Here is a 27,422-nt window from a genome sequence, read left to right as displayed (position 1 = left end):
CTCTTTATCTTGTTTAGTGTTTTTAATAGCAAATTCTGCTGTTCCTACTATTAACACTGCCATTCCTTCTTTCTTTTTGTTTTGGTGGGTATTTACCTGATACTTCTTTATCGATCTCTTTATTCTCAACCTTCCTTTTGCCTTTTTAAGTCCGTTTATTATAAATACCAGTAATTTTTAGAAACCAATGGGATAGTTCTGTTTATGTCAAACTCAGCGCATTTACATTTCATGTAATATGTAGTATAGTAGATTTGCCTTCTTTCATCTTGTTTTATGGTTATTCATGATTTTACTTGTTTCCCCTTTTTCCTTGGAGCAGTTTCTGCTACATTGATCAGATTGCTATTCATTCCCTTTCCCTCCTGCTAATTAGGTAGGTCTACTGTGTTTTTCCCTTCCTCTAATGATTACCTCCCTTTCCTGACATTCATAGTCAAATACATGTTTTTCATTATTATTTGAATGCAAAGTAGCAATGATTTCTCTCTACTAAAACTCCTATTCCCTGTTTCGCCCTCTCCCTTTTCGACTGAGATTCCAGAACTCTTTTATTTTCCTTACCGCTTTCCTCCAACTCCTGGGTATTGCTGAGACAAGTGATCACTTTTTAGTCTAGCCTTTTTTCAAGGTCTCCCACGTAGTGTTCCTAGACATTTCCAGTTGTTCTGTTATCGTCATTTGGGAATTGTCCACACACATACTGCAGAGTTGATTTCATCGGTATTGTTTCTTGAACGCTTTCTTAGACGACACGCGTACAATCTTTGCATGTCCCCAACTATCTTGAATTTACTCTGAGAGATGAAGGATGTCTTCCTTGCACAGAGGATCCCCGGGCTGTAGTTCTTCTCTCCCAGTAGATGGTATTGTACTGTCTTCTCCTTTCATTGTCGCAGGTGAGAAATTCATTTTGCTTCTTTTGTAAGCAAGAAGAAAAGTAACTTGTGTTTTTTTTTCTCTGTAGAAGCTTATAAAATATCTTCTTTCTCTAAGGTGAAAAAAAAACTCTAGGATGAGCTTAGGGGTGTGTGTTGGGGTGAGTGTGTGTGTGTGTGGGGGGTGCATATACACATGTGTTTTCTTTTTAATTTTACCTGGAACTTGGTTTCTTGTTTTGAGTTGTTTCTTCTCCTTGGTCTTCAAAACTATGAATCCGGATTTGATCAGTGAACACCCTCTTTTCTTCAACTAATCTATTATATTTTTTCATATGCGAATGGCAGCTTTCCCAGCCTAGCATTTGCTAGTTACTGTCGGTTTTCTTTTGCTGCCTTTTTTGGTACTTGGATTTCTATAAGCACTCATACGCTTTTTAATTTAGGTTTAAGTTTTCCTCCTCTATCTTCATTGCTCGTGTTCGTCAGCAGCTTCCTGATTGGTTTGTCTTGCAGCCTATCCCACTTCCTGCAATTTGGGTGCCGCTAAGCACGTTGTGGCTTTCCGGGGGTGCTTTAGTGGTAAGTCCTGCTAGACTCTAGAGACAAATCTCTCCCCTCCCTGTTTTCCTTGGCTGGCACTCCCGCAATATCAGAGCAGAGCAAACGCATCTGGTCGGTTCCCTCAGCTCCTGAGGGGCCAAGGAAACCAGCTGCTCTTGCAAGGCAACTTTCAGTCCCAGAAGGACCATGGAGAGGCAGGTCAGTCTCTGTCTGCCACAAAGTCACAGCCTTCTTCCTGATCTTCACCCCAGGGCTGCACCCCATTCTGAGCGCTCATCCGACCGAAAGGGAAAAACTACCTGCATCAGCTTTGTCCTTCGGGGACTCTGTAGAATCTCAGATCTCCTTTGCACCCTGGATCACTGTTCAGCTCAGAGCAAGTAAGGAGTTGTCTGGGGGATGGGTCGATGAGGCTTCATTCAAGCCACCATAACGCTGGAATCCTGGACACGTGGTCACAGGAAACCCTGGACTGCTCCTCTAATGTTCTTTTGTTTCACAAAACAGAGTTATCCTTGGTAAGGGAGAGGCCGAGGATCTGGAATATTTGTACAGAAGATAAACTCAGGACGCGGCCCACTAAGGAGGTGCAGCCGTCAAAAATCAGGGCCTGTGGGGTCTGCTACCCTTGAACTAGTCTTAGATGAGCAATGTCATGAGGGGAGAAGCAGAAGCCATATTTGGGCGAACTGGGGACGGCTGGGCACTGCTGACAGCGATAAGCAGGAAGAGAAGGCAAACCCTGGAGCAGGGGTAAGGAAAGAGGAGAGTTTCGGGGACCGGAAGCAAGCTGTTCAATGAGCGCCTGTCTTTGTCAACCCGCCTTCCTCCTTCCCTTTCCTACTTTACAGATGTATGTTCCATTTTGATTTCAGGAATGTATAAACACAGACATAATGCTCTCTGTTGTTCAAATTTAAAAACAGATAACTCCCCTCCCCACCGCCATTCTGTGAATGAGGAGTGAATGGTGATCTTTTCATTTTAAAATTCTGCAATTCACCACCCAATACCAATAACTGACTGACTGGTAAACATTTTGGGTTAAGACTGTCCCAGAGGTGCTTTGCAGACATATGGTTCTGCGGAACAAAAGCGTTCCTATTTCCAGACGTCGCCTCGTTTCAAAATTCACCCTCATGGCCAACATTTCTTGTTGGAGTTGATAAATATTTTCGTTCGGTCGAGGACGCTACAAGGAATGCACATAGTGCAGAGGAAAAAAAAAAAGATCTCTTACTTTATCACTTCTCTAAAACTGTGGCATGATCTTATGCAGCTGTTTCATGAGAAATGTGTCTCAGACCTGACAGGATAAATTCTCCTCAAAGCTGAATCAAAGAAAATGGTATCCAAGAATGCAAAACAGGTCATTGTCACCCTAACCCCATCGCACCTACGGAGGGTTCCACAGCTGCTGAAACAACAACTATTCCCATCACCTAATAAACCATAGGAAGAGATTTGAAAAGAGACAGAGAAAGAGATCTATGTGGGATCTGGTCACATGACACATTATTGTGAAAACGCAACCATCCCCGGCTTTGCAGTCTCTAAATAGAATACATAATTAATGAAAGTCACTAGAGCCACAAAAATCAAGTTGGACAGTAGGCCACCAAATCGGTCAAGAGACATAAAAGCATCATATTTCTACGTTTGCATGCTTCACATAATTGCATTCACAGGGGTCTCTACGTATCCCTTCCTTGGGCTGAAGGGGCCCTTGCCTGTGTCATTTAAAGTAGAATGAGGATTGACAAGTTGTTTTAGGACCCCACAGACAAGCCACATTAGCATGATTCTTTGGAATCGGTTCAAAGATCTTTGGCTACTGGTAACATTTTTTCATCTTTCATTTTTATTATGTGTATGATGTCAGGAGTTGTGGCAGGAAGCACGTTTTGTCAATTAAATAATTAATCCCACAGCATAATAGTCAGGGAGGAAAAATTGACATTTGTCAGGTTCAAAGGAAAGGGAAGCCTAGGAGGATTTTTCATTATGCGTGCTTGAGAAAAAGAGAATCCGACAGCAAACTTTCCTCCGTCACTTGTCTCCTACATTTACTGCTCTGGCTACACACATTCCCTGTATCAAACCACAGGAGAGAGAAAGTATTTGCAATAGCTCCTCTCCCTCAAGCTCATCCCACCTGGTCCCAAATAATCATATCGCTGTATCTCCTAAAGATGTCTCCAGTCTCCTCCTTGCCCTCTAGCCACACCATCAAAAGGGGCCACAACTGGCACCAATAAAGCAAAGGGGAATTCTGACCCGGAACTGCCCGTTCTCCGGCTTTGGCCACGGCACAGAGGTGGGAAGCCAAGCGCTAGGGGCAGACCGGCCCCGGGTTCAAGCCCCCCGCTCGGCTGTCGCTAGCCCTGGGGTGTCAGGCCTCCCCACTTGGCAAAGGAGGGCACTACTGGGACCCACGTCACCCAAGGAGTGGGAGGGTGCACGTAAAACCTGGCTAGTGCCATGACTGGAGCGTACCAAGGGATCAGCGCACATGAGCAATACGTAGCAGTATATTCCATTCGTGTTTCCAATATGGCCCGATTGACGAACACGTCAGGTGGAAAGCGGGCCCGAGCACACACCGCACTCCTGCTTTTCCTTTCTCTCCGGCCCTTAAACCTCTGCTCCCCGCTTCATTCCGCCGCTCCCAACAAGCCGCCTCCACGTGCTGCCTCGCTCACTCTCTCTTCCCTCTGCCCCTCTTCTTCTCCCCCCTGCCCCGCGCCTGGTTGGCTGGCGACAAGCTGAGTAATAGTACTGTTGGGTCCCCTAAGAACCGTGGTTCCAGGGTTTCCGCAGATGGTATGGCCATGTCATCAACAACAGTCTGCATTGGATTAGCGCTGCCTAGGAGGTGAAAATTTCAGCTCGCTATTTTTAACCCGTTTGAGCATCCTTCGTGCTGCCTAAACGAAATGCTTGCTTGGGGTGGAGATGAGCCTCCCCCACGCATCACGCCACATGTGCTGAGGTTTTTTTTTTTCTTTTAATGGTATTCCACAATGTTTTGTTTTGTTTTGTGGTTTGTTTTTTTTTTTTCCGATAGGGCACTAAACTAGTTGTTTTTGTTACAAAAGGCAAGGCTTCACACCGGGTTCAGACTGCATGCATTTCATAGTACCTACTATTTTTTAAATTGGTGGAACCTGTACCCTGATAATCTATGTCAGCTGTGTAGACAATACGAAAGAAAAAAAAACACTTGGGTTTGGAATTATAAGACATCGTACAATGGACTTAGAAGTCCCTTGGCTTACCGAGGGTATGTATCTCAAATATTATGTCTTATATCTTCCCTTAAAAACTGGCTCAGTCAGTTAAGTGTCTGACTTTGGCTCAGGTCACAGTCATCTCACAGTTGTGAGTTCGAGCCCTGCATCAGGCTCTCTGCTGACAGTGCAAAGCCTGCTTTGGAGTCTCTGTCTCCCTCTCTCTCTCTCTGCCCCTCTCCTGCTCACACTCTCTCTCTCGCAAAAATAAATAAACATTAAAAAAACTGAATCTCAAAAAAAAAAACTACTATGTCAAGCTACTATATCCCATTTCATAAACGATGATACCTGTAATTTTAGTAAGATATCCTTCAGGGGAAAAAAAATCTCTCTTTAGCAAATCAAATGAGTCTTCTTTGAGGCAAACTGGTTTAGGTGAGTGAATGTTCTTTCAATCTAGTTAGGATGGTTCTTTCCACAAGAGAGAGAAGAAGAGAACCATGGAAAATTTCCAAACTTCTGCATGATTTATTGCATTATTTTCCCGAAATTTGTTGCTTGCTCAGTATCATACTGTTGGTCCCACTGTTTGTAAGGTGACTGGGAAAGAAGGAATATATTCTTTACATTTGCAGTTTAATTTATTTTTCCTCATTTCCTGATTAAAATAGCTGAGGGATGCTAAGTTCTGTGTAAACTGACTCTGCAATACAAATGGGAGAGGATTTTATTTTTATTAGTAGTAATCGTGCCTGCATCTCCAAAAAATGTATTAGAAAACAAAAACCTAGGCATGCCCAATTTAAAATAAGCTATTGTCTGAAAGCATGGAGATTGGTAGGTTTCAGACTGTGAAGGCAAGTTACAGAAGTCATTACTCCACTGGTAGAGTGTACAGGCAGAAAACAGAGCGTAAAAACGTTCAACAAATACACGTGAGTGGCCAAACCATAACGGGTTATATTACGTGAAACTGGGATGTTTTAAGGTAGAACCTTAATGTTCTAGATCGCCTGCCGGAGAGAAACCTGAACCCTTCAGTAGCAGGCTCTTGTATGAACAGATAGACATCAGCACATGGGCTACATGGCTCATGAGATAATTCAGAATTAGGACTGTTACTTTTCAATGAGTGAAAGGTCTTTGCTTGTCAACCTCTCCCGTTCCCTTACGTCAGTTCTAACTGCAAAAACGTCCGTGAGCACCTTCCGGAGAGGGCAAGGGAGCCCACGAGACCTGGATCTCAAGTTTACGCACAAACGCTGGCTGTGTGCAGAATCACACCCCCCACATATAAAATGTGCACCGTGATTCTCGCCTGGGGGGCTCAGTCGGTTCAGCGTCCGACTTCAGCTCAGGTCATGAGCTCACGGTGCGTGAGTTCGAGCCCCGTGTCGGGCTCTGTGCTGACATGGCATTTCAGAGCCTGGAGCCTGCTTCGGATTCCGTGTCTCCCTCTCTGCCCCTCCCTCACCTACGCTCTGTCTCTCAATACATAAATAAATAAATAAACATTAAAAAATTTTTTATATGTGCACAGTGATTCTCTACATGAATCGGTACCCTTATCTGGGGTCAATGTGTCTGTAGGTGGCTTTCTACCTTTAAGCTGGAAAACTACGTGACCATCTAGTTTCTCAAAAATCTGAATCAGAGGCTAGACATCCAAGTTGGAAAATAATCATGTCACCCATAGAGGAGAAAAACATGGCACCTCCAAGTGGGCGCCTTCTGAGTGTGCCTTGTTTTGTGAGACCGGTGACCTACCTTGTCTGCTGTATTCGTCTGCTTCTCTGTGAACCAAATCCTTTACTCTGTTTCCGTAAAGCAGCCGTGAAGAATCATGATCAAAAGCTTTCAAGGTTTCACTGGAACTGTACGACTTCTGCGTGGGGACCCTACACTCCTCATTGTCTGCTGAGGAATTTGTATAACGCCGTTCTTTTTCTCGTCTGCTCTTGGTCAGCGAGCAGTAAGGCCTACGTTCTTTCACATCCATACTTCATTCCTTCTGGGTGCACATCAGTCCTGGTCGGCACAGATTACACTCACGGGTCAACTTGCATTGGCCTCTCTGCAAAGATAAAAGGTTTGCATAACGTCAGCATAACATTCATCTAAAAACTGACCACCCTATGGGGCACCTGGGTGGCTCAGTCCATCAAGCGTCCAACTGAGGTTCAGGTCAGGATCTCATGGTTCATGGGTTCGAGACCTGCATCGGGCTCTGTGCTGACAGCTCAGAGCCTGGAGCCTGCTTTGGATTCTGTGTCTCCCTCTCTCTCTGCCCCTCCCCTGCTCACACTCTGCACTCTGTCTCTGTCTCAAAAATTAATAAACATTAAAAAAAGCTATTAAAATCTGACCACCCTGTATCCTTCTCAATGTGGAGAATGGTGGAAAGAAATACTATTGCCTATCTAGAAAACTTGCTTTCAACAACAACAACGATGAAAATTTGTGAAATCACTGTAAAATGTCCCGTAGTACCAGGAAGTGAGGCATACTTTCTATTACTGAGTGTTATGGAGGCTTGTTCAAGCTACTAGAACTGATTTTTCACTTTAATAATAAAAAAAAAATTAAGCCCAAGATCAAATTTCACTACAGAAGCGGGCTAAAGGTTGGCCCCAATATGCCTGTTAAATTTTCCACAATGGGACAATTTTCTCTCACAGCATTTTTGCCATTCACAAATAAATTCTCTTTCTTCTTCTAACAAAAATGTATACTATTTTTACTTCTTTGATTTTTTTTTTTTAAGAGCAGAAGCAAATTGGGAGCTTTTTGGACGTGAAATTTTGTCAAATACATTGAGCATTTTTTAAATTTCTGCAAAGACGTTTTCTTCGGCGGACACGATTTTCACGTTTCGAGGACCTAAACGGCTTCAACTATGGAAAAAACTGATCCTTGTCCCTTACTCTTCCCCTAAAAATGTATTTTCCTCTCTAGAACGTGGGTTTAATCCATGCTATCCTGATTTAAAGGCAATTCAAGTGGCTAACTTGAGGTGGTAGGTTTTTGCAAGGGCCAGTAGCAAGAGTTAAATCAGAAGGAACAAGGTCATTTGTGTTTCTTTGCTGAGCTACTGTCTCTTTCCTGATTCGGCTGAACTGACAGGGGTAAAAGTGACTGGGCCTGAGGAGGGATGGCTTCCCAGGTCTAATGCGCATTTTATTTTTTTTACTTATTTTAAAGTGTATTTTTTTATGTAAGCGTTCTCTATACCCAACGTGGGGCTCAAACTCACGACCCCAAGATCAGGAGTGGCATCCTCCACAGACTGAGCCGGCCAGGTGCCCCTAATCTGCATTTTAAAGGGTCCTCCCTTGTCTTTACTCTTTCTCACTTGATCTTTGTCTTACATCTGAAGGTCCCCAAAGGCCTCCAGTGGTGGCTCCCACTCCCCTCCAACTTTCCTCAACTCACTTTTTATTGGAGTGATTCCAGAATCAGCTTGAAACAAATGATTTCTGGTGGCCCCAGATCTTCTCTTCGGTACCACATCCCTAGGACTGTGATTTCTATTTAGATTTTTTTTTTTTCCCCAGGGAGAATCCCTCTCCCAAGGAATCCTTCCCTCTCTCTTGATCCTTGGCTATCGTTATACGCATCACATCTCTCTTTAATGTGCTTTCAACATGGTGTCTTGGGGTTGACTCCCGATTCTCCCACGTTGGCTCCGCTTACCTCTAGGCTATCAACAAGTCTCTTTTGTCTGAGCAACATTAGGACTCCTCTGCCTTTCACTTTCTGATTTCTGCCTTCCATCCAGCGCTAAGAATAGTGGTGAAATTCTGAGCTGGCCTGGTCACAGAGTTCCAGAACCTACGCTTGGAAACTCCGGGGGGTTCCTCCTGCTACCTCTTTTTTGTTTGTTTGTTTATTTTATTAAAAAATTTTTTTTACATCTATTTATTTTTGAGAAACAGAGAGAGACAGAGCACAAGTGGGGGAGGGGCAGAGAGAGAGGGAGACACAGAATCCGAAGCAGGCTCCAGGCTCTGAGCTGTCAGCACAGAGCCCGACGCGGGGCTCAAACTCACAAACCGCGAGATCATGACCCGAGCCAAAGTCGGACACTTAACCGACTGAGCCACCCAGGCGCCCCTGCTTTTTTTCTTTTTTTTTTAACGTTTTTTTTATTTTGGGAAAGAGCAAGAGAGACAGAGAGAGAGCAGGGGAGGGGCAGAGAGAAAGGGAGTGAGACAGAATCCCAAGCAGGTTCTGCGCTCTCAGCTCAGAGCCTGATGCGTGCTCACACCCTGAGATCACGACCTGAACAGAGATCAACGGCCAGATACTTAACCGACTGAGCCACCCAGGTGCCCCCCCCCCCCGCTACCTCTTTGACCAAACTGTATCTTCTCCCGTCTACACTGCCTGTGAAGTGTTACTTCGCACGGGTTTCCGCATTTCCCTGCTATTGAATCAAGTGGGGCTGTTAAAAGAAGTCGCTAATATTTCCCTTGGCTGTTGAAATATATCTTGACTTCTCTACCTTTTTTCTGATTTTCCATGAATCTGATTAAACAAAGAAAACTAATGTTTTTCACTGATCCCTTCTGATTCATTACCCCATTATTCTCTTCACAAATTCTTCCAATAGCTCTTAATAGAAATTGGATTTCTCTTATTGTAGCTCTTCTATGAGTTTAAGACAATAAATAATTTCAAGATGTGATAACGGCATATTTTTGTATAACATGGTTAAAACAACGTACCAATTCACTCATTTTAGTCCAGGGAAAACAAATATTTACTTTAGGTAAATATTTATTGAATTATTATTATGTATTTAGGCTCTCTTTTATGCGCTGAGGACACGCCATTAAATAAAATGATGTCATTGCCCTCATGGAACATACTTTTACTGAGGGGAATCAGGTACATTCTTTCCAATAGAACAAATATATAAGTCTGAGTTCGAGGAAAATCTTGTTTCTAAAGTGGTCTAGATCTCTTTGGAGGAAAAGCCATATCAACTCTCCTAACTAAATGACCACCAAAAAACTTCTAATTGACCAGATAAATACCACAATTCAAGCATTTTTAGTAACAGAACTTTGGGATTTGAAATTATTATGAAAGTTTCAGTTCTTGCCGTGAGTTGACATCGATTTTAAAATAAGTGACGGAGCCTGGATGGCTCAGTCAGTTGAGTGTCCGACTCTTGATTTAGGCTCAGATCATGATCCCAGGGTCATGGGATCGAGCCCTGTGTCGGGCTCCATGCTGAGCGTGAAGCCTGCTTAAGATTCTCTCTGTCTCCCTCTGCCCCCCTCCCCCACTCACACTCTCTCTCCAAACTAAAAAATAAAAATAAATTAATTGAAGTAAGTGTTGCCATATACACACATATGTTTGCATTTCTACACTTTAAAAATGGACTGATTAAAGCAAGGGGAAATTCCACCCCCCTCCCCCCGCTGCATTTTTGCTTCAGTTAGTTAGACCAGGCATTGGTAAACTCTAGCACACCAGCCAAATCTGACCTATCATCCGTTTCTGTAAATAAAATTTTATGGGAACGCAGCACATGTATTTGTTTATGTCTTGTCCTTGGCTGCGTTCTTGCTGCAAAGACAGAGTTGAATGGTTGCGACAGAGACTTTAGTGAAGTGAACTGTGTCTCCCAGAAAGATACATTGAGGTCTTAACACCTAGTGCCTGTGACTGTGACCTTATCTGGAAGTATGGTCTCTGGAGTTGCAACCAAGTTAAGATGAGGTTATGCTGGATTAGGATGCGTCCTAAATCTAGTGATTGGTGACTTCCTAAGAGACGGGACAGGGAGATTTGGATCCAGAGACATGGAGACACACAGGAGAGAGGGCCACGTGAGGACAAAGGCAGAGGCCGAGTGACATAGCTACAAGCTAAGGGTTGCCAGCAAATGGCAGAAGCTGGGGGAGCCACGTGGAACAGATTCTTCCCGAGAACTTCAGAGAGAGCATGGCACAGCCAGTACCTTAGTTTTCAGACTTGTTGCCTCCAGAACTTCTTGTTCTAAGCCACTGAGTGTGTGTAGTTTGTTACTAATGCAGAGACCTGATGGCCTGCAAAGTTTAAAGTATTTCCTCTCCGGCCCTTTATATGCAAAATGATCAAGGTCTGACTTACATCATTCATATTCCCATCCTGTCCTTCATTGTCCCTTTGGAGCTTTGAATGTGAAATGTTTTCTCTTTATTATATAGCCCATGATACAAGTTCACAATCTTGCAAATAAGATGATCAATAAGTTCTTTAACGTTGTAATACAAACATATACCATCAATAGTAAAGATGCGTCCACATGGTAAGGTTATCAATATTTATAAATCAATTACATGTTAATAGACGCCTAATAAAAAGATAATTTTAGGTATTCTTGAGCTTTATAGAACACCTCTAGCACCAAATATCTGACTTTTCTTTATTTGTGAAGCAATTCTGAAGTGCCATGATAAATCAAGATACCGTATTCAAATATACTATCAAAGACAAAGACGTTTGATCCTAGAGATTGCAAACAATAAAAAGGCTTTTGCATTTGTCTTTCCATTTTTGTGCATAGTTCAAACTCTTCAAGGATGCAATCTACACTGTAATGTTTGCAACCACTGATACGCTTCTGATGGAAGTCAATGAGTTCAATATGACTTCAAAAGGCAGTGTTGTGCATTATCTTCTGCACTCAGCTCCAGATTTGAAGGTTAAAAAATGCAGCTGTTTAAGCAGTGCTAAATTGTTGAAGCACTTTGATGGTGATTGCATAGTCCTACACAGGAAGAGGGTCACTATGTGCATATTCAGCATAAAGCATTTGATGAACAGGATCATGGCTGTAACAGTGGGCAAGGCCTTTGAACAACAAGGGAAACGATTAGAAATAAAGTTGTCCAAAAAGTTCTGACTGAATTTGCTACAGCAAGTATACAACATCATCAAATTGATTGGGTTCATTTCCCTGAAAAACAACTCCGTTACGAATCATAGCACCTCTCTGGAAGACACAGCTGGTCTTAAAGAAATTTCTATTATTTGGTTATTAATTTTTCTCAACTAATTGTTTTCTCAATTTTTTCCTGCAAATATTTGATCGACTAAATGAACGGGCAGGACACCAGATTTGGGGTGATCATATTGTCTATTTCGGATAGTAGTCAAACCTGCTTGAAACTTGGCCAGAGAACTTAACAACATTCTTACATTGTTTCATAACATGTTCCTAATTCCAAAGAAACATTTTTTAACTGTACCTTTAGGAAGCAATCTGATTTTAATTGGACTCAGTATATCTTTAAAACCTTTCAGTCAACGATTACAATTTATCAGGCTTGTAACAAACATCCCTAAAATCATCTGTACTTCTAAAATTCTAGGAGCTTATGTGTCTATCCAGCAATTGTAATAAAAACAGATATTCAAATTGTAATAAAAACAGATATTCAAACACAAAGGATTAGGTAGCCTGTTGGTCAAACTCCACCCACGCTCCCACTGTTCCTTATTTTCTGTAAGAATTACAAATTCCTGAACATCGCTTTGAATATCTTCTGCACAGAATGTCTTCCTCAAACTGTCTTTATAATAGTTTGAAAAAGCTCACCCACAAGAATAAGCAGACTTCAGAAAAACACTAATTTACTCAAGCATATTTTTGATTAAAGATCTAAATTAAGCTATTTGTACATAACACTAGGAAAATTTTACCTTTTATTATTCACAATTCACGTTTTCCCTAATAAGGTAGAATTTATGATTTATTACCAATTATGATAATTAAACAGTAAATACAACTTTGCACACTGTAAGAATTTCTAAGTGTTTCCTTTATTGAAGAGCTAGATTAATGCCAATTGAACACAAGAGGAAATCAATCGCTATTGTTCATTTTAGAGGAAATCTTGTTTCTGGAGGCAAATTTACAAATCAAAGAATTAAAATAATTAAGTGCAAAAATAAAATCACATGAAATGATTTTTTTTGTGATGCTAAATTCAAGCATAACTAAAATTTGAGCTTGCAGTTTTAAACAGAAGAATGTAAGTGACTATAGATGTCATGTCTGAGGCGCAAAGTTAAAACACAAACAAAGCTGTGGGAAGAAATACGGGGAAAGACAACAGTGATGCTTGTTGAGAAGATACAGACACAGAAAAAGTATAGTGAATAATGAGTGGTTGAGCAGGTTAAGCCAAGGCAAGCTTCTTTCTTTAAACATGACATTTGATAACGATAATAAATAAGAAGCCAGCTTCTGCTTCTGGCCAAGATAGAGGAACAGGACCTGGATTTACCCTCTTGCCTAAAATAACAACAACAGTAAAACTGACAAAATACATGAAACAGAGTTTTCAAGACATTGACACAGAGCGAACCTTGAGAAATGGGAAACAAACACGTGGAGTCCTTGATTACCCTTGCTCACTACCTCAAGAGTTTCTAGGCTACAGGACAGGAGGAAGAACCCAGGAAGAGCACCGCAGACTTCCTAACCTGAACAGGCAGAGCTGAGAATCTGGTAGATGGCAGAGCTGCCTGGAGAAAGAACTCTGGAGGATGGCAAAGGGTGCTTCTGGAGAGTTCAGCAGAGTGCTGGTCAGCACGTGTAGATGAGACTACTGCAGGCCAGAGAAAGAGCAGTTTGGAAGGACTGTAACAGAGCTTCTCAACCTCAACATTATTAACCTTTTACATGGAAAAGTTCCTTCTTGTGGAGAAAATCCGACAGTAGGATATTGAGCCGCACTCAGCCTCTATCCACTAGATACCAGTCGCATTCACATTCGTGACAATAAAAGGTATCTTCAGACGTTACCAAATGTCTTGTGGGTGCAAAACTGCCCTTCTAAAGGATTACAAATTACAAAGGATTACCAAATTACAAACGGTACCCAGAGCTTACACAAGGACAAGAGTAGCGTATATTCCCACTAATCAGATGGGAAAAATCTCGTAATTTATTAGGCAATTTACTTAGGAAGGTCTCACCTCGGTTGTGGGGAATAATTTAGCACTAAACTAAACATGGTCCTCGTCTCCTCTGAAAAGTCTTCAAAGCAAGACCAGGGAGAGCAAACTGTTTTCAAGTAGCTTAACTATTCCACACCAAAGCTGAAGAACGCTATAGGAGTGCAAAAATGTCGAACACTCAACAAGGTGAAATTCACGATGTCTGGCCTACGATCAAAGATCTCTGGCATGCCAGGAAGCAGGAAAATAACGAGGGGGAAAAAAATCGATCAATTGGAACTGACTCAGAGCTGACACAGGTGTTGGAACTAATAGAAAAGGACACGAAAACAGTTATTATAACTGAGTTAAACACGTTCAAAATATTAAAAGGAGACAGGGAGGATATAAAAAGGAGACCCAAATCGAACTTCTAGAGAGGAAACCACCATGTCTGAGATGGAAAATACACTGGATAGGCAGTGTTTCGACACTGCCAAAGAGAAGGTAAAAAGACTTAAAGATATAGTAATAGAAGATATACAAAATGAAGCACAGAGAAAGAGAATAAATAAATAAATATGTCATTAGTGAGATGTAGGATTACTTCAAGTGGCCAATATAGATTTGATGGAGTCCCTAAAGGGGAAGACAGGGAGAAGTGAACAGAAAAAAAAATTTGAAGAAATAATAACTGAAAAATCCTCAAATTTGATAAACGCTATAAATCCACAGATTTCCAGAAGCTCAGCAAACACCAAGCACAAGAAATATAAATAAATTATGCCCAGGCATTTGGTTGTAATTTAAATTATTTTAAAAAAGAAAACAGTGATAAGAGAAAGTCCTGGGGTGCCTGGGTGGCTCAGTTTGGGAAGCGTCTGACTCTTGGTTCAGCTCAGGTTATGATCTCACGGTCCATGGGTTCACATCCTGCTTTGGGCTCTGCACTGCCAGTGTGGAGCCTGTTTGGGATTCTGTCTCTGCCCTTCTCCTGCTAGTGATCTCTTTCTCACTCTCAGAATAAACACATAAACTTAAAAAAAAAATTAACTTAAGAGCAAGTCTTAAAAGCAGATCCAGGAAAAAGGCACATTCCATATGGAGTTCCATGTTGGAAGTAATGTAAGCAAGAAGACAGTAGAGTAAGATCTTTAAAACGCTGAGAGGAAAAAAAAAAAACTGTCATTCTAGTATTCCATAACCAATGAAAATATCTCTCACAAATTAAGGCAAAATAACTACATCTTCTGATGTGTAAAAGTTGACCACCTAGAGGCTCTCATTATAGGAAATGCAAAGGAACCTAAGTGGAAGGAAAAGAACATCAAATAGAAATATGGATCTCCACAAAGGAATCACTAGCACTTGGAAGTGGCAGCTATATGGATAAATGTATGATAGTTTTCTTATTATTTAAATCTCTTTAAAAGATGGCTGGTTGCATAAAAACCGTAACAGTATATTGTGAATTTTATAACATGTGTAAATAAAGTATACTGCAACAGCAGCATAAAGGAACAGAGGGGAGATAGTATACTATTGTAAGGTTTTCATACTATATGTGAAGCGGCATCACCTCAGGAGACACAGTGTAAGAGGTACACTTTCAACCCTAAAGCAACCACTATAACAACAAAACTGAGAATTGTATCTAATAGTCCAACAAAAGAAATAATAGTAAAAGGCGAAAGATTTATATGATCTGAAGAGAAACCAGAGTATCCCAATAAAAGAAATAACAGAATCGTAAAAACTGGAAGCATCAAAACTATTTGACTAATCCAATGAAAGTAGGAGAAGAGGATCAAAGATTACATGGGGCAAAACAAATACAAACAGCAAGTTGGTAGACTTAAGTCTAATTAGGCCAATAATCACATTAAATGTAAATGGTCTAGATATCCCACACAAGGCAGAGATTTTCAGATTGGTTTAAAAAAAAAGTATATGCTGCTACCAAGTAACACACTTAACCATAAAGACACAAACAGGTTAACAGTAAGTGGAAAAAGAGAAACCTAAGCATATCAGCAATCACATTAAGTACAAAAATAAAGATCTACATACACCAGTTAAAAGACAAAGATTGTTAGCTTGTATGAAAAAGCAAGGCAAGATCAGTTGGAGGAACATTCACCAGCAATTCAAAAGAATGGGGTGATTTTCATGCATTAGCATAAAATGGTGCACCAGGAATAGTGTTTTGTAATTTTTTGATTCACTCATCATACATGTCAGGCATGGTGAGAGGCACTGAAAACATAGAGATGAACAAGACACAGTCTTTACCCTCTTTCAATCTGAAAAGGGAGAGGATGGTTAAATAATCACAAAAATAAATATACAATTAAAAGTGTAACAAAAACTGCAAAAAATTACAAGTTGTAAAGACAGAGAATAGAAAATGGGGTCTAATGGAAATGGAGAGCCCAAAGAAGAGCTCTCTTAAATGACATTTAGGTTGAGATCCACAGGATGAATAGGGTTTAGCCTGGCCACAAGCATGTGTGTCACAGGAAAGGACTTGAGGACATACCAGGTGGGCTGAGAGAACAACCTGCTCAAACAAATGCCTGCAGGCAGAGAACACCTGGATGGACAAGTGTCCACGGGTTGGGGCAAAGTGAGTAAGGAGACATGAGTCCAGAGGAAACTTGCTGGCCAGGTGCAGAGCTTCATTACATAAGCTAATGGGTCTCACCCAGAGTGCGCCAAACATGGTGACCACTGGAGAGTGAAATGGGGCACTGATGTGACCAATCAGATTTACAGTTTGATGTGATCCCCCCACCGGAAGAATGAGAACAGGGAAGAGGGAGATATGGAGTGGAAGCAGGAAAACCTGTTGGTAGATTTTTACGGAAGTCCAGGCCAGAGAATGCTAGCGTGGACTATGGAAACTGAAAAGGCAGTGAAGATTTAGAGGTGGATGGATAGGAGAGATCGACGTGGCATCAGCAAGACTTGGGATGGACTGAAACAAGAGTGAGGAAAAGGGCGGAGCTGAGAATGACTGGCAGGTTGCTGGCTTGAGCAGATGGTGGAGAGGGACACCTCTGAGACACATGGGGAGGGCCATCCCTAAACACTAATTAATGAGCAATACCAATTCATGCTTTTCTTTAATTTAAACCATGTGGGAAGCAGTAATATTTGCTCTTTGTGGAAACTAGAAAGTACAGATGAGTGCCCACCCCCCTCCAGAAGGAAAACATTAAAATTACTACTCTCTTGATCTTTGGTGAGTCCAGATTTTTGGATTTTTTTTCCCATGTGTGTGTGTACATGTACGTGTATGAATATATGTATGTATCACATGTATTTTAATATAGATGATCTCACAACCCATTTCTACTTAACGCTGTGAACATTTTCATTTGACTGAAGATAGTTATGTCTATTTTAACAATAATAAATAGGAAGGTTGTTTTAAATTTTTAAAAATTTTTAAAAATTTTTTATTCATTTTAGAGAGAGAAAAAGAGAGCACGAGCAGGGGAAGGGAAGAGAGAGAGGGAAACACAGAATCTGAAGCAGGCTCAAGCCTCTGAGCTGTCAGCACAGAGCCTGATGCAGGGCTCAAACTCACGAACCGTGAGATCGTGACCTGAGTTGAAGTTGGATGCTTAACCAACTGAGCCACCCAGATGCCCCTAAATCTTTACTTTTAATGTTTATTTTATTTTTGAGAGAGAGAGAGAGAGAGAGAGAGAGAGAGAGAGAGAGACAGAGACAGAGGGTGAGTGGGGGAGAGGCAGAGAGAGAGAGGGAGACACAGAATCTGAAGCAGGCTCCAGGCTCTGAACTGTCATCACAGAGCCCGATGCGGGACTCAAACTCACCTACCGTGATATCATGACCTGAGCCAAAGTTGGATGCTTAACCAACTGAGTCACCCACGTGTCTTGGAAGGCTGCTGTTTTAAAAGTCAAAATTATTCTCCATGCTTTATCATAGATAGCAAATATGCGAACTTAGATAATGAAGCAAATAGGAGTAATATACTAAAATAGCTACTGAATAAGTATGAATACTGGGAAATTTCTAATTGGAAAATATATAGAACACTGCCTTAGGCTATAAGAAAAGTGGCTTAAACCTCATCAAATCATTAAAAATTCTTTCAAAATTATTTATATAGAGAAGGAAACAGAAACTGGAAATGATCAAAAAAGGAAAAAAAATATGGATAATGAGGGCTCATTTACTCCATAAGGTAAAGTAAGAATATTATTCTATGATTTAAACACAACTAAAGCAATTCACTTGTACGGTTTGACATTAAAAGTGATTCTGTTTTCCCTGAGAACAATTATGGACAATTGTAATATACCAGTAATATGTATTAATACAGTCACGTAGTTTATGATAACACCTGCACCGGGAATGGCGGCGAAAAGGCCCGAATCTCCATATTTTGAACAGATGGGAAAAGGCACTAGGGTCCAAATACGGCTGCGCTGAATGCAGCTCTCTCACCTTGCAGACTTTTAGGGTGAAGTGTAAATAACATCTCTCAATTTGCCTGTCCGCCTGGATATCCATCATGTCTATTTAAGTATTTTTACGATGTTTTAACCAGAACCCTGAATAGAGAGGCCACCACTGTATTCCTCTGTGCTTCTGCATGAGCCAGGCCTTTGAAACTTTGCCAGCGATCTTATCTTGTTCAAAAGAAAAATCAAGGAAACAGTTAGGTGTCATGTGGGTGATACTGGGTTATCCAAATGGCCTCAAATATACACTAGGTAAAAAAAAAAAAAAAAAAAAAAAAAAAAGAGGTAACTTTGCTATCACCCCATGTATTGTTCTGATTGAACCGGGTCACAGACTAGACTGTCGTTCCACCTTCAAATGAACACGCTCACCTCGGCGGACATGCCGGTCACGGCCAAATACACAATGACAGCAACAACCTCCATTTACTGAACACTTTTCTAGGCTAGGTATTTTACGCACTGTATTTCTGCTTCTAATGACAGCCTGTCAAGGGTGTGTGATTTACCGGTTTTACTGATGAGGGAATATGAGAAATTAATAAAAAATTCCACGTCAGACAGCCAGTGAGTGGTGAGGGTGGGACTCAGATTTTCATAGCCGGCTCTTCCATTTACTTCTTTGAAAGGATGCCAGACTGTAAGACCTGTGCAACATCAACTCCAAATCCAAGCTCTTCGTCATACTGAGAAAAACATAAGCAAGACTTTAGATGGCTTCAAAACAACGATACCGCTTGCCACATCATCAGCGGGACTCAAAAACGGGGGCTACTGACTGGGTGACAGTTGGGACTGCCATGTAAAACTGGACAAGCTTCTTAAATGAAGAGCTAATACGATTTCCCTAAGTGCAGAGCATTTTCCTCTCTTGAAGAGTGGACATAAAAGCTCCTTGATTAATTATTAATTTCAATCTTGATTAGTTATTGAGTGCTTAAAATATGCCAGGTGCTTTACATATATGACCTCACTCAATCTTCACAGCAACCCTGCTAGGTAAGAATTATACACCCCATTTTCACATGAGAGAACTAAGGCCCAGAGAGGTTAACAGACTTGTCCAAGGTCACAGAGTCTGGAAGTGGCTGAGCGGAATCTGAACATCTTTCGGTGTAATTCCAAATCCAGACTCTTAAGCACTAGACTATACTTCCAAACCTTAGAACAAAAAGGGGCTTTAAGCTATCACAAAAACAAGTTTTTCAATAGGTTGAAAACAAAAGAGGGGGAGGGAGAGAGAGAGAGAGAGAGAGAGAGAAATGATAGCAAAGAGTTTGACAACCGATGTCAGGATGTCAACAGATCCAGGATTAAGAAAGTCAACGAAGGCTGCCATGTTGAAAAGACCATGATAATTAAATTTGCAGAGATCACAGGACTGGGGCAGCAAAAGGAAAAGCCACGTTAAATTCACCTGAGCAGAGAGAGGTGAAACATTCAAGACCAACTTAAAAGGACAAAATACACTGGAAACATTTTCTAGCTTGTCTTCAAGGAAAGACGGTTAAGGAAGAAACACATGATACCTTACTGTGAGGCTATGTTTTCATAGGAGGACACAGTCACCTTGGCTGGTCTCCCAGCCCATGTGGTTTAGTTACCAGAGGAGGAGGCTCTCCTAAATTACAGCCAGTGTGGTCACATGAATTTTTTTGTATGCCTCGTATTTCTCGGAATAAGCGCTTGCCTCCGGTGATGGTTTCCAGAGGTTGAGATGGAGCAGACCCCAGTCCTGGGGTTAGGGGAACTGCCTTCCAGGCATCTCAGTGACTGGCTCAGGAATGAACATGTGGCCTGACGCAGGCCAATAAGGTTAGCTCCGGGACATGTAATAAAACTCTCCGGAATGCACCTACTCAGACCGGCAAATGTGGAGTTACTTCTGTGGGGATGTGTACGTGGCTCTCGTCTACATTTCTGTCACCATGGGAGAAAGCCCGCCTGCCAACCTAAGTCTGCACAGAAGACAACGGACCTCAGAGAGAGAGAGGAATATGATTCTGGACCAACAAATTCTCACACTGGGTGTTCCAACTAAGAAGAAATCTATACAGCCACAACTAGGTGGAAATACAGGACAGGTTTTGGATTTGACAGATCTATGTTACAGTCTAGCTCCACAATTCACAGTGTATGTGTCCTATGACCTTGGACAGGTTACTCAACGTCGCTGAGATCCGGTTTCCTGTATTTTATTCTCTACAACGCATATGACACTGTCTTTCTTACAGAAGTATTATGAGGATTACATGAGATAAAGTCTTAGAAGCATTTAGCACCATGATTGGCATATAATACAATGTCTGCTTGATAAGAGCCAGTTATCATAATTAAATTCAAAACCATGTCCAGTGTCCAAGAATAGCGTCCAGGATCATTAGGCTTTTCAGAGGAAGCTGGGGTGGAGAAAATGCATAAAAGCCCAGTTCTATAAAGTTGAGAGCAAGGGGTGATACTGTAGCTGGGGTGAAAATGGTATTTTGCCAAATGTCTGAATGGGATTTAGGTTTTGAATTTTTGTGAGCTTCTTCGAAAACACTAGGCCATCAAATGAGAAAAAAAAAAAAAATAGTTCCCACACTGATAATTTTCAAATGACTTCATCTATAACATTATCCAAATATTTACGTCTCGGTAGCAGGAAGCAGGGGGCCAACACTGGAAAAACTTTCAAGAGGGGCCATGAAACTGATTAAGAGTCTCCAGATTGAAAGAACTATGTGAGGTTTATTTTAGTAACAACTAGGTGGAGACCTGATAAGTACCCACAAGTACTCGGAGAATAAAGGATAACTACAGTTATTCATGCCTCTGTAACCCACAGGCAAAATTACTGTAATAAACATATCCTCTGTCTCCTGCCCAGCAGATAGCTTTCATCTCAATCTGAAAAGCACCAAACCAGCCAAATGGCACCTTCTTCATAGACCCCTGGGGAGCAGGAAATTCTGGTTCAGTGCTGGAGGTGAGGGGCTCACTCAACTTGCCTTTTCCCTGTGGAGGCAGGAGGGAGACATGGACGGAGATTCCAGAGTTGCTGCAGGGTTTCAAAGCACCTTTGGGTTCTGTCTTAGGGTCCAGAGTGCCCAGAGAACCAGGTCAACCCTCTTAGCTTGCTATGGATACTGCAGAGGCTGGGTCAGGTCTGGCCTCAGCCTCTATGGGTGTGGGGGAAAAAAAAAAAACACAACATTTTTATAGCCCGTCTGGCGGGTAGGCCGTGCACCCACGCTAGAAGATTCAATTCTTTAATATTTTTCTTCTTCGGTGCCTATTGTCTCTTTCTAAATAATTTTTAATGCAACACTAGCAGGGTGCATAAATACGCTTGACTTGGTATATAGGCTCACACAGAAATGTAATGTTTTGACATCTCAAGTTTACTTAAACACCTTAAAGTGCATATGTATAATACACTCAAAATATTTTGACTTGGTATAAATGTTGCCAAACAGTCTAAGGAAAATAGAAGTGGTGCATCCAATTAGTCAGCTGTTCTGATTTCCTGAACGTTCTACGTCACAAAGACAAATACACGCATAATTTATAGCGTGTATAAAAAATCGTACGAGTCAGGTACCTAGGGCCTGATCCAGGCCTCCCATGTCAGGGACACCTGCTGAGGGGTGAGTGGGGGTCTGCAATCCGACCACACTCTGCTGTCACCCCGCCCAAAGGTGGGCATTGTCCACACTGAGGGTGGCTCCGTCTGGTGAAAGGAGGCCCCTGGCGCTACTTAGCACGACAGCTCTGGAGAAAGTGGCTCAATCAAAAACATTTTTTTTTTCCATGCTGTTACTTACTAGTGGTAGTTATAAGCCAAGGCACAGATTAAAACGGACCTAGGCAGCAGATAAAATTGTTGCCTTCTCAGATGTCTGCTGAAGTCGGATTCTTTCAACGCTCTCCCTGACCACAAAAAGGCATTGCCTACGAGAGTATGCCAACAGGCACAGAGAGAAATTCAGTTTCCTTGGTTTCCCGTTGACTACCTGCCAAGCAGAGAAGCTGGCCTTTTGCCACTGTATTTCATACCTTGATGATGTGTTCTAGACAATTGTTACAAACCACGCTTTCCAGGTAAGCTAGTAAATTGTGGCTACTCCATAAACATTAAACCGCAACAACACTTGGGAGTAAGTCAATTTGGTCTGCGTTTCTTCAAAGAAAGCCATTACTACTAAAACGCGGCAGTCACCGTTGAGAAAAACAGGATCTAATTTTGGCTACTGCGGCTTTGCTTTAAAATAATTCCACTTGCCATTTGTGTCACTGCAAAGTAGTTACGGTATCAGTTAACAATTACGGTTATAATCCCTAACACCAGGATGGTTTTAAAACGGACTTGGATAGAACACTGAGGAAAGAACACTCGTTTACGGGAACATCTTCCTCAGGTGAATTCTGCTATCCCTTTTCCGTTACCTTCCCAACTGGGCATCGGCATTTCTGACCCAGACTAGGGGTTGTACTTCTGCAATTAGGAGGTAGTATTATTTTAATACTCATTTAATTTTTGGTCCCTCTATTTCCAACTGCCAGTAGGGGGCCAATTATCACCGATGACAATAGTTATTTTGCATAATGGACACCTATCACCTGATAGGTGATACTACTGAGACTGAGACTACTAACCTAATTTCATGTGGGTCACCACGTAGTAATGACTGCTAGTTATTATCAGTCTAGAAGACATCTTTTCCCCCTTGCCCCGCCCTCTTCCGCCTTGCCAATCACCATCATCCTCTGCGTGCATGCGTGCAAATGTTAATACCACTTTGGAAAGAAGAAATGGCAGACATAAAGATTTCCACGATGATTTGTGGAAAATCGCCACATCTCATTGGATTATTTCTACAGCATATAGTAGTAAACATGTAATGTGGAATATATTTTAATTGCTGTGATGTAAATGAGACTTTGGGGTCATGTTAACTGAAAGATCCAGCTATGACTTTAGCATGCCTGCAGGCCTTTTAAATTGTTATGGGAAATTGCAGCATTCAATTGAGTAGTTTCAACACTGAGGTCCCCTAAGGCTTATTACACTTTGGCAACATGATGCCAATTTCAACTAATGTACATAATGCTTTTTTCCTCTCATACTTTATCCACAGAACCTTTCTAATAGGTACAACTTGAAAACCATGAAACACTAGGCAGATGAAGAGCTACATAATTGAGGCAATTTACCATTATGTTATTGGCAGAAGTTCTCAGGTTCCACGGAACTTCACTCAGATGGGGTTCAGACAAGCCTGAGTATCAAAATATTGGTCCAGTAATAGTAAGTAGAAATACATAGAAAATGTCCAAATTATTATCATTTTAACTTCCCACTGAAATAGTCATTAATTGTTCATGAAAAATATGTCCAGATAATTCCAGAAGGATTCAAACAGTAGCTAGAAGACAAACTCATGATTATAAGATACTTATAAACTATATTGCATTTACATATACACTGAGAGTATGTTGGCTCTGAAACCCTGGTTCCTTAAGGTATGAACCACAAAGGCCAGAAGATGTAGCTCAAATTCAAGTCTGGCTTACTGTCATACCAGGGGGCAGGCTAGGGGACCCTCTTTCTTCTCCTTGGGTACGCGAAACACAGGCCTATGTAATTTCCTGCTGCCGCAGGGAATCAGATGAACCAGATTTCTCACTACCTGGCTAGACTGAGCCTCTTCTCACGATCTGTCTGAACAGGCAGTCCAGCATCCTTCACAGACAGAGAAAGAGACGGGTGCAAAGTCACCACTGTTGGCTCTGCCGTCACTCTCCCCCAGATGGCGTGGATCATAGCCCCTTTGGTCAGATCTGCAGAATGTGAGGGGCTAATAACAAAGTTCTAAGAATCCCTTTCTCTCCTACTGTGACTGATCTGCCTGCGAACAAGTAGGATAGCGATCACTCCCTTCAAAGCCCTACAACAGAAGCATGCTGTAGGGCTCCTGAAAGGTACACACGTCTCCTCAAACTAGCATTGGGTATTTCTGCCATGCCACACACAGAGGACGTGCGTGGTTTGGACATTTCATCCTCAGACGGGAGTCACCCTTCCATCTCAGGCCAAAGCAGAAAGGCAGAAAAGGGCAGCGTTGCAGACGCACAGGACTGTAACAGAGAAACAGAACTGGGACACAAATCTGAAGCACCAAGCTAACAAATTGGAGTAAGAGAGGATACGCCACGGCTGACATGTCAGTAAACGGAATACTATCAAAATGCAGTTTCTGAATTATGAAACCCTTGCACATCCCTGTGGATGACTCATTGAAAGAACATTTTATTGGCTTGATCCACCTGATTTTCTAGTTCAGCAAATTCTCCACAACCCCTTTCCTGGCATACTGCGAAATACTAAACATTTTGCTAGCGTCTAGCATCTTGAAAGGAATAAGAGACCCACAACAACATTGAAAAGCCACTCCCGATTACAATGCAATTATTTCTACGGCAAATCAATGCCTTCCGGGAATACAATGAAGGAATACAAGTAGTCTCTGTTAATCACGCTCATCACTCGCAGGCCTTTCAGGACTTGGGATCTGTTAACAATCTGTTGCTTTTTGAGTAGAGCTGTTGGTGGCCCTGACCGTAGCCTCTTCTCTACTTTCAGCATCAAATGTGGTCATATTTCAGGAACTATATCCTAATTCCTGGAGCTGGAACTGGCCCTACAACGTGATACTCATGTACCATGGTCACCACCAGCGCAGCTCAGCTTTCTGGATGCTGGTCCCAATCAACCCGTGTCTTGGTGGTGCAGACAAAAAACAAACACAAACACAAACACAAAAAACCTTGACAAAACAATCTCAATGTGGCGGCACCACGTATCCACGTGCAGCACGTAAGTAAGACAGTGGTTGAAAACTACGGCAGGACAATAATCGATTTTTACACCCCCACAACTTCTCCTGTCTGTGTCCGTGCAAAGCGGTTGTATGCTACGCCATTCCTCCTCCGGATTGAACACTGTTCTGGTTCTAAGATTTGAGAAGGGGGAAGAGCACTGATTGTAACAGAAGTTTTACGGTGCCATCATTTTCTATGAGACTACTCCACACGCCTCTCTCCTCCAAAATTCCTAATCATATCTGCAAAAACCCTCTTTGATGTTACCTACCTCGGTGTCTTACACACAGTAGGTCTTCAATCATCAATCAGCTTTCCTGACTTCCGTGAACTTTTATGCCCCAAATGAGACAATAAAGCTAATTTTAGTAGAAAAAATAAATTATCTTAAAAGAGAGAAGATCACATAATATTGTCTTCAGGGCACGTCTCACTTGCCACTCACTACTAGATTTAGTTCATTTGCTTTTGCGTTTCTTTTTTTCCCACTATCCCCTAAAGGGTCTTCATGCTCTATTTCAAATTTTCCTCTTGAATAATAGGAATGTGATCATCCAGAAGGGAAGCTACTATAACAAAATCATGCTATAACATTCAGACGTCTCCAGGACTCTTCTTTTGATCAAATTTATATCTGGAAAAGCAATGGTTGCCCAGAATACTCTCATTATGGTCATGCAATAGAAAAACAAAAGTAGGAAGCTTCAAAATAAAAATTAAACCATTAAAATGACAAGATACAGTTAATCTGAGGATTCTACGGCTCTAAGGTGCCTACAGTCACCACGTCGAGACTAAGAGAATTTTACTGTACATAACTCAAAAGTATGGAGCACTCAATAATGTCCCTTTTTTATGCATTTTCTCATTTAACTTCTATATCTAATCCTATGAAGTGGATTCTTTTATTAACCCTCTTAGGAAGGCAACCTAGACTCTGAGAAATTAAGAAACTCACTCAAAGTCACACATCTGTTAAGCAACACAGCTAGGGCTCAAACCCAGATCTGCATGACATAAAATCCACCCGTTGGCCCATGACACTGTGTTGACTCCTAGGACAAGTACATGCGGTCACATTAGGTAAAATAAAATGGTACATAGAATTAATTTTCATGTTTTATTTGAAAGCTGTTTATTTATTTTCTAATTTTTAGAGAGAGAGGGAGAGACAGAGACAGAGAGAGAGAGAGAGAGAGGGAGAGAGAATCTCAAGCAGGCTCCACACGCAGCATGGAGCTCAACATTGGGCTTGATCCCATGACCCCAGGATCACGACCCGAGCCAAAATCAAGAGTCAGACACTCAACCGACTGAGCTCACTCAGGTGCCCCTGTGGAAGCTTTTAAGGCAAAGATGATCATCTGTAGAAGGAACAGAAATAGTACTCTTACGTCATCATGTTGTTCAGGGGCCTTTGGTAAAATTCTGACACCTGATAGTGCCCCGCGGAAAACTCAGTCAGTAGCGTGTCCCAGCATGGTAACCAATGTGTGAAAATACAGGGTCGAAAAGGCCAGTGCTCCAACATTAGAGCTAATGCAAATAATTGCAGCTATTAATTTTCACACTAAGTAGTGACGAAAAGCACACACGCTAATTTCAACGAGGTACGTTCGGACGAGAAACAAGTTCTCCCCGTGGTTTATGGCAGAGTTTATGAGAAAAGCGGGTTTCCTGAGCGAAATTAAGATAGGTTCCCATCACCAAGAATGCCGCAATTCACATAACTAATCACCCATAAAACCTATTACAAACAAACACTAAGAAAAACTCAAAAAGCATATAAGAGTGATGAAATTTCCACCTCAATGACTGATAAAGTGAGACATATCAAAACTCAACTGAGCTGGAAAAATGACACACTGTGAAGAGGTGCTTAGGATGATATGTGGTCAGGATCCTCCATTAGTCAAAGAGATGACTCAAAATACATGGATATTTCCGGTACCCATACCTGGAAGTTCCATTCTTAATGACAGAAGTGTGTCTTTTCACACAGAAATTAGAAAGAATGCTTCCAAAGCCAGCACTCTGCAGGAAAAATGAGTTGTCAGATGCACAGCTCTCAATCCGAACCTTCAGAAAGACATGGCTATCCTTCCATGTTAGAATTAGATAAAATACAAATTTATCACACGCTCTTTAAATACCGTTTCCAGAACCAGTTTCTTGGCTTCAAGTTTTACATCCTCTTTTACCGTTGCTTTGGGCCAACCATAATCAATGATGTTTCTACTTAACTTTTTAAGGAAAAGACATTCGGTTTTGTTAAAGGGAGAATACTGCAGATATAAAAAAGAAAAGTCGTTGTCACAGATTCCCAAATATCCAATGCTCTATGCCTTACTTTTCAAACAGTTACAACGTGAATGCTCAGCAACGTAGCACTGCCTCCCGGGGAGTGGCAGCTGCTCCATGAAAGTCGGCTGAATAAAAAT

General features: G+C 41.6%; 1 protein-coding gene across 16 annotated transcripts in view; it reads right to left on the bottom strand.

Annotated features, from left to right (window-relative positions):
- The window catches only part of TENM3 (teneurin transmembrane protein 3), a 1,270,502-nt gene that overhangs the window by 441,065 nt on the left and 802,015 nt on the right, over nucleotides 1-27,422 (bottom strand). For all 16 annotated transcript variants that reach the window (XM_019422144.2, XM_019422148.2, XM_019422152.2 and 13 more), the window contains one exon: nucleotides 6,443-6,749. In XM_019422144.2, coding sequence (XP_019277689.1) covers nucleotides 6,443-6,674 — 232 coding nt within the window. In that variant the 5' untranslated portion in view covers nucleotides 6,675-6,749. The remainder of the gene's footprint in view (nucleotides 1-6,442; nucleotides 6,750-27,422) is intronic.

The sequence above is a fragment of the Panthera pardus genome, unplaced genomic scaffold, assembly GCF_024362965.1.
Source record: "Panthera pardus isolate Hobbes unplaced genomic scaffold, ASM2436296v1 HiC_scaffold_13, whole genome shotgun sequence".
NCBI lineage: Eukaryota > Metazoa > Chordata > Mammalia > Carnivora > Felidae > Panthera > Panthera pardus.
Note: the sequence above shows the minus strand (reverse complement) of the source record. Positions and strands in the feature narration are given on the sequence as shown.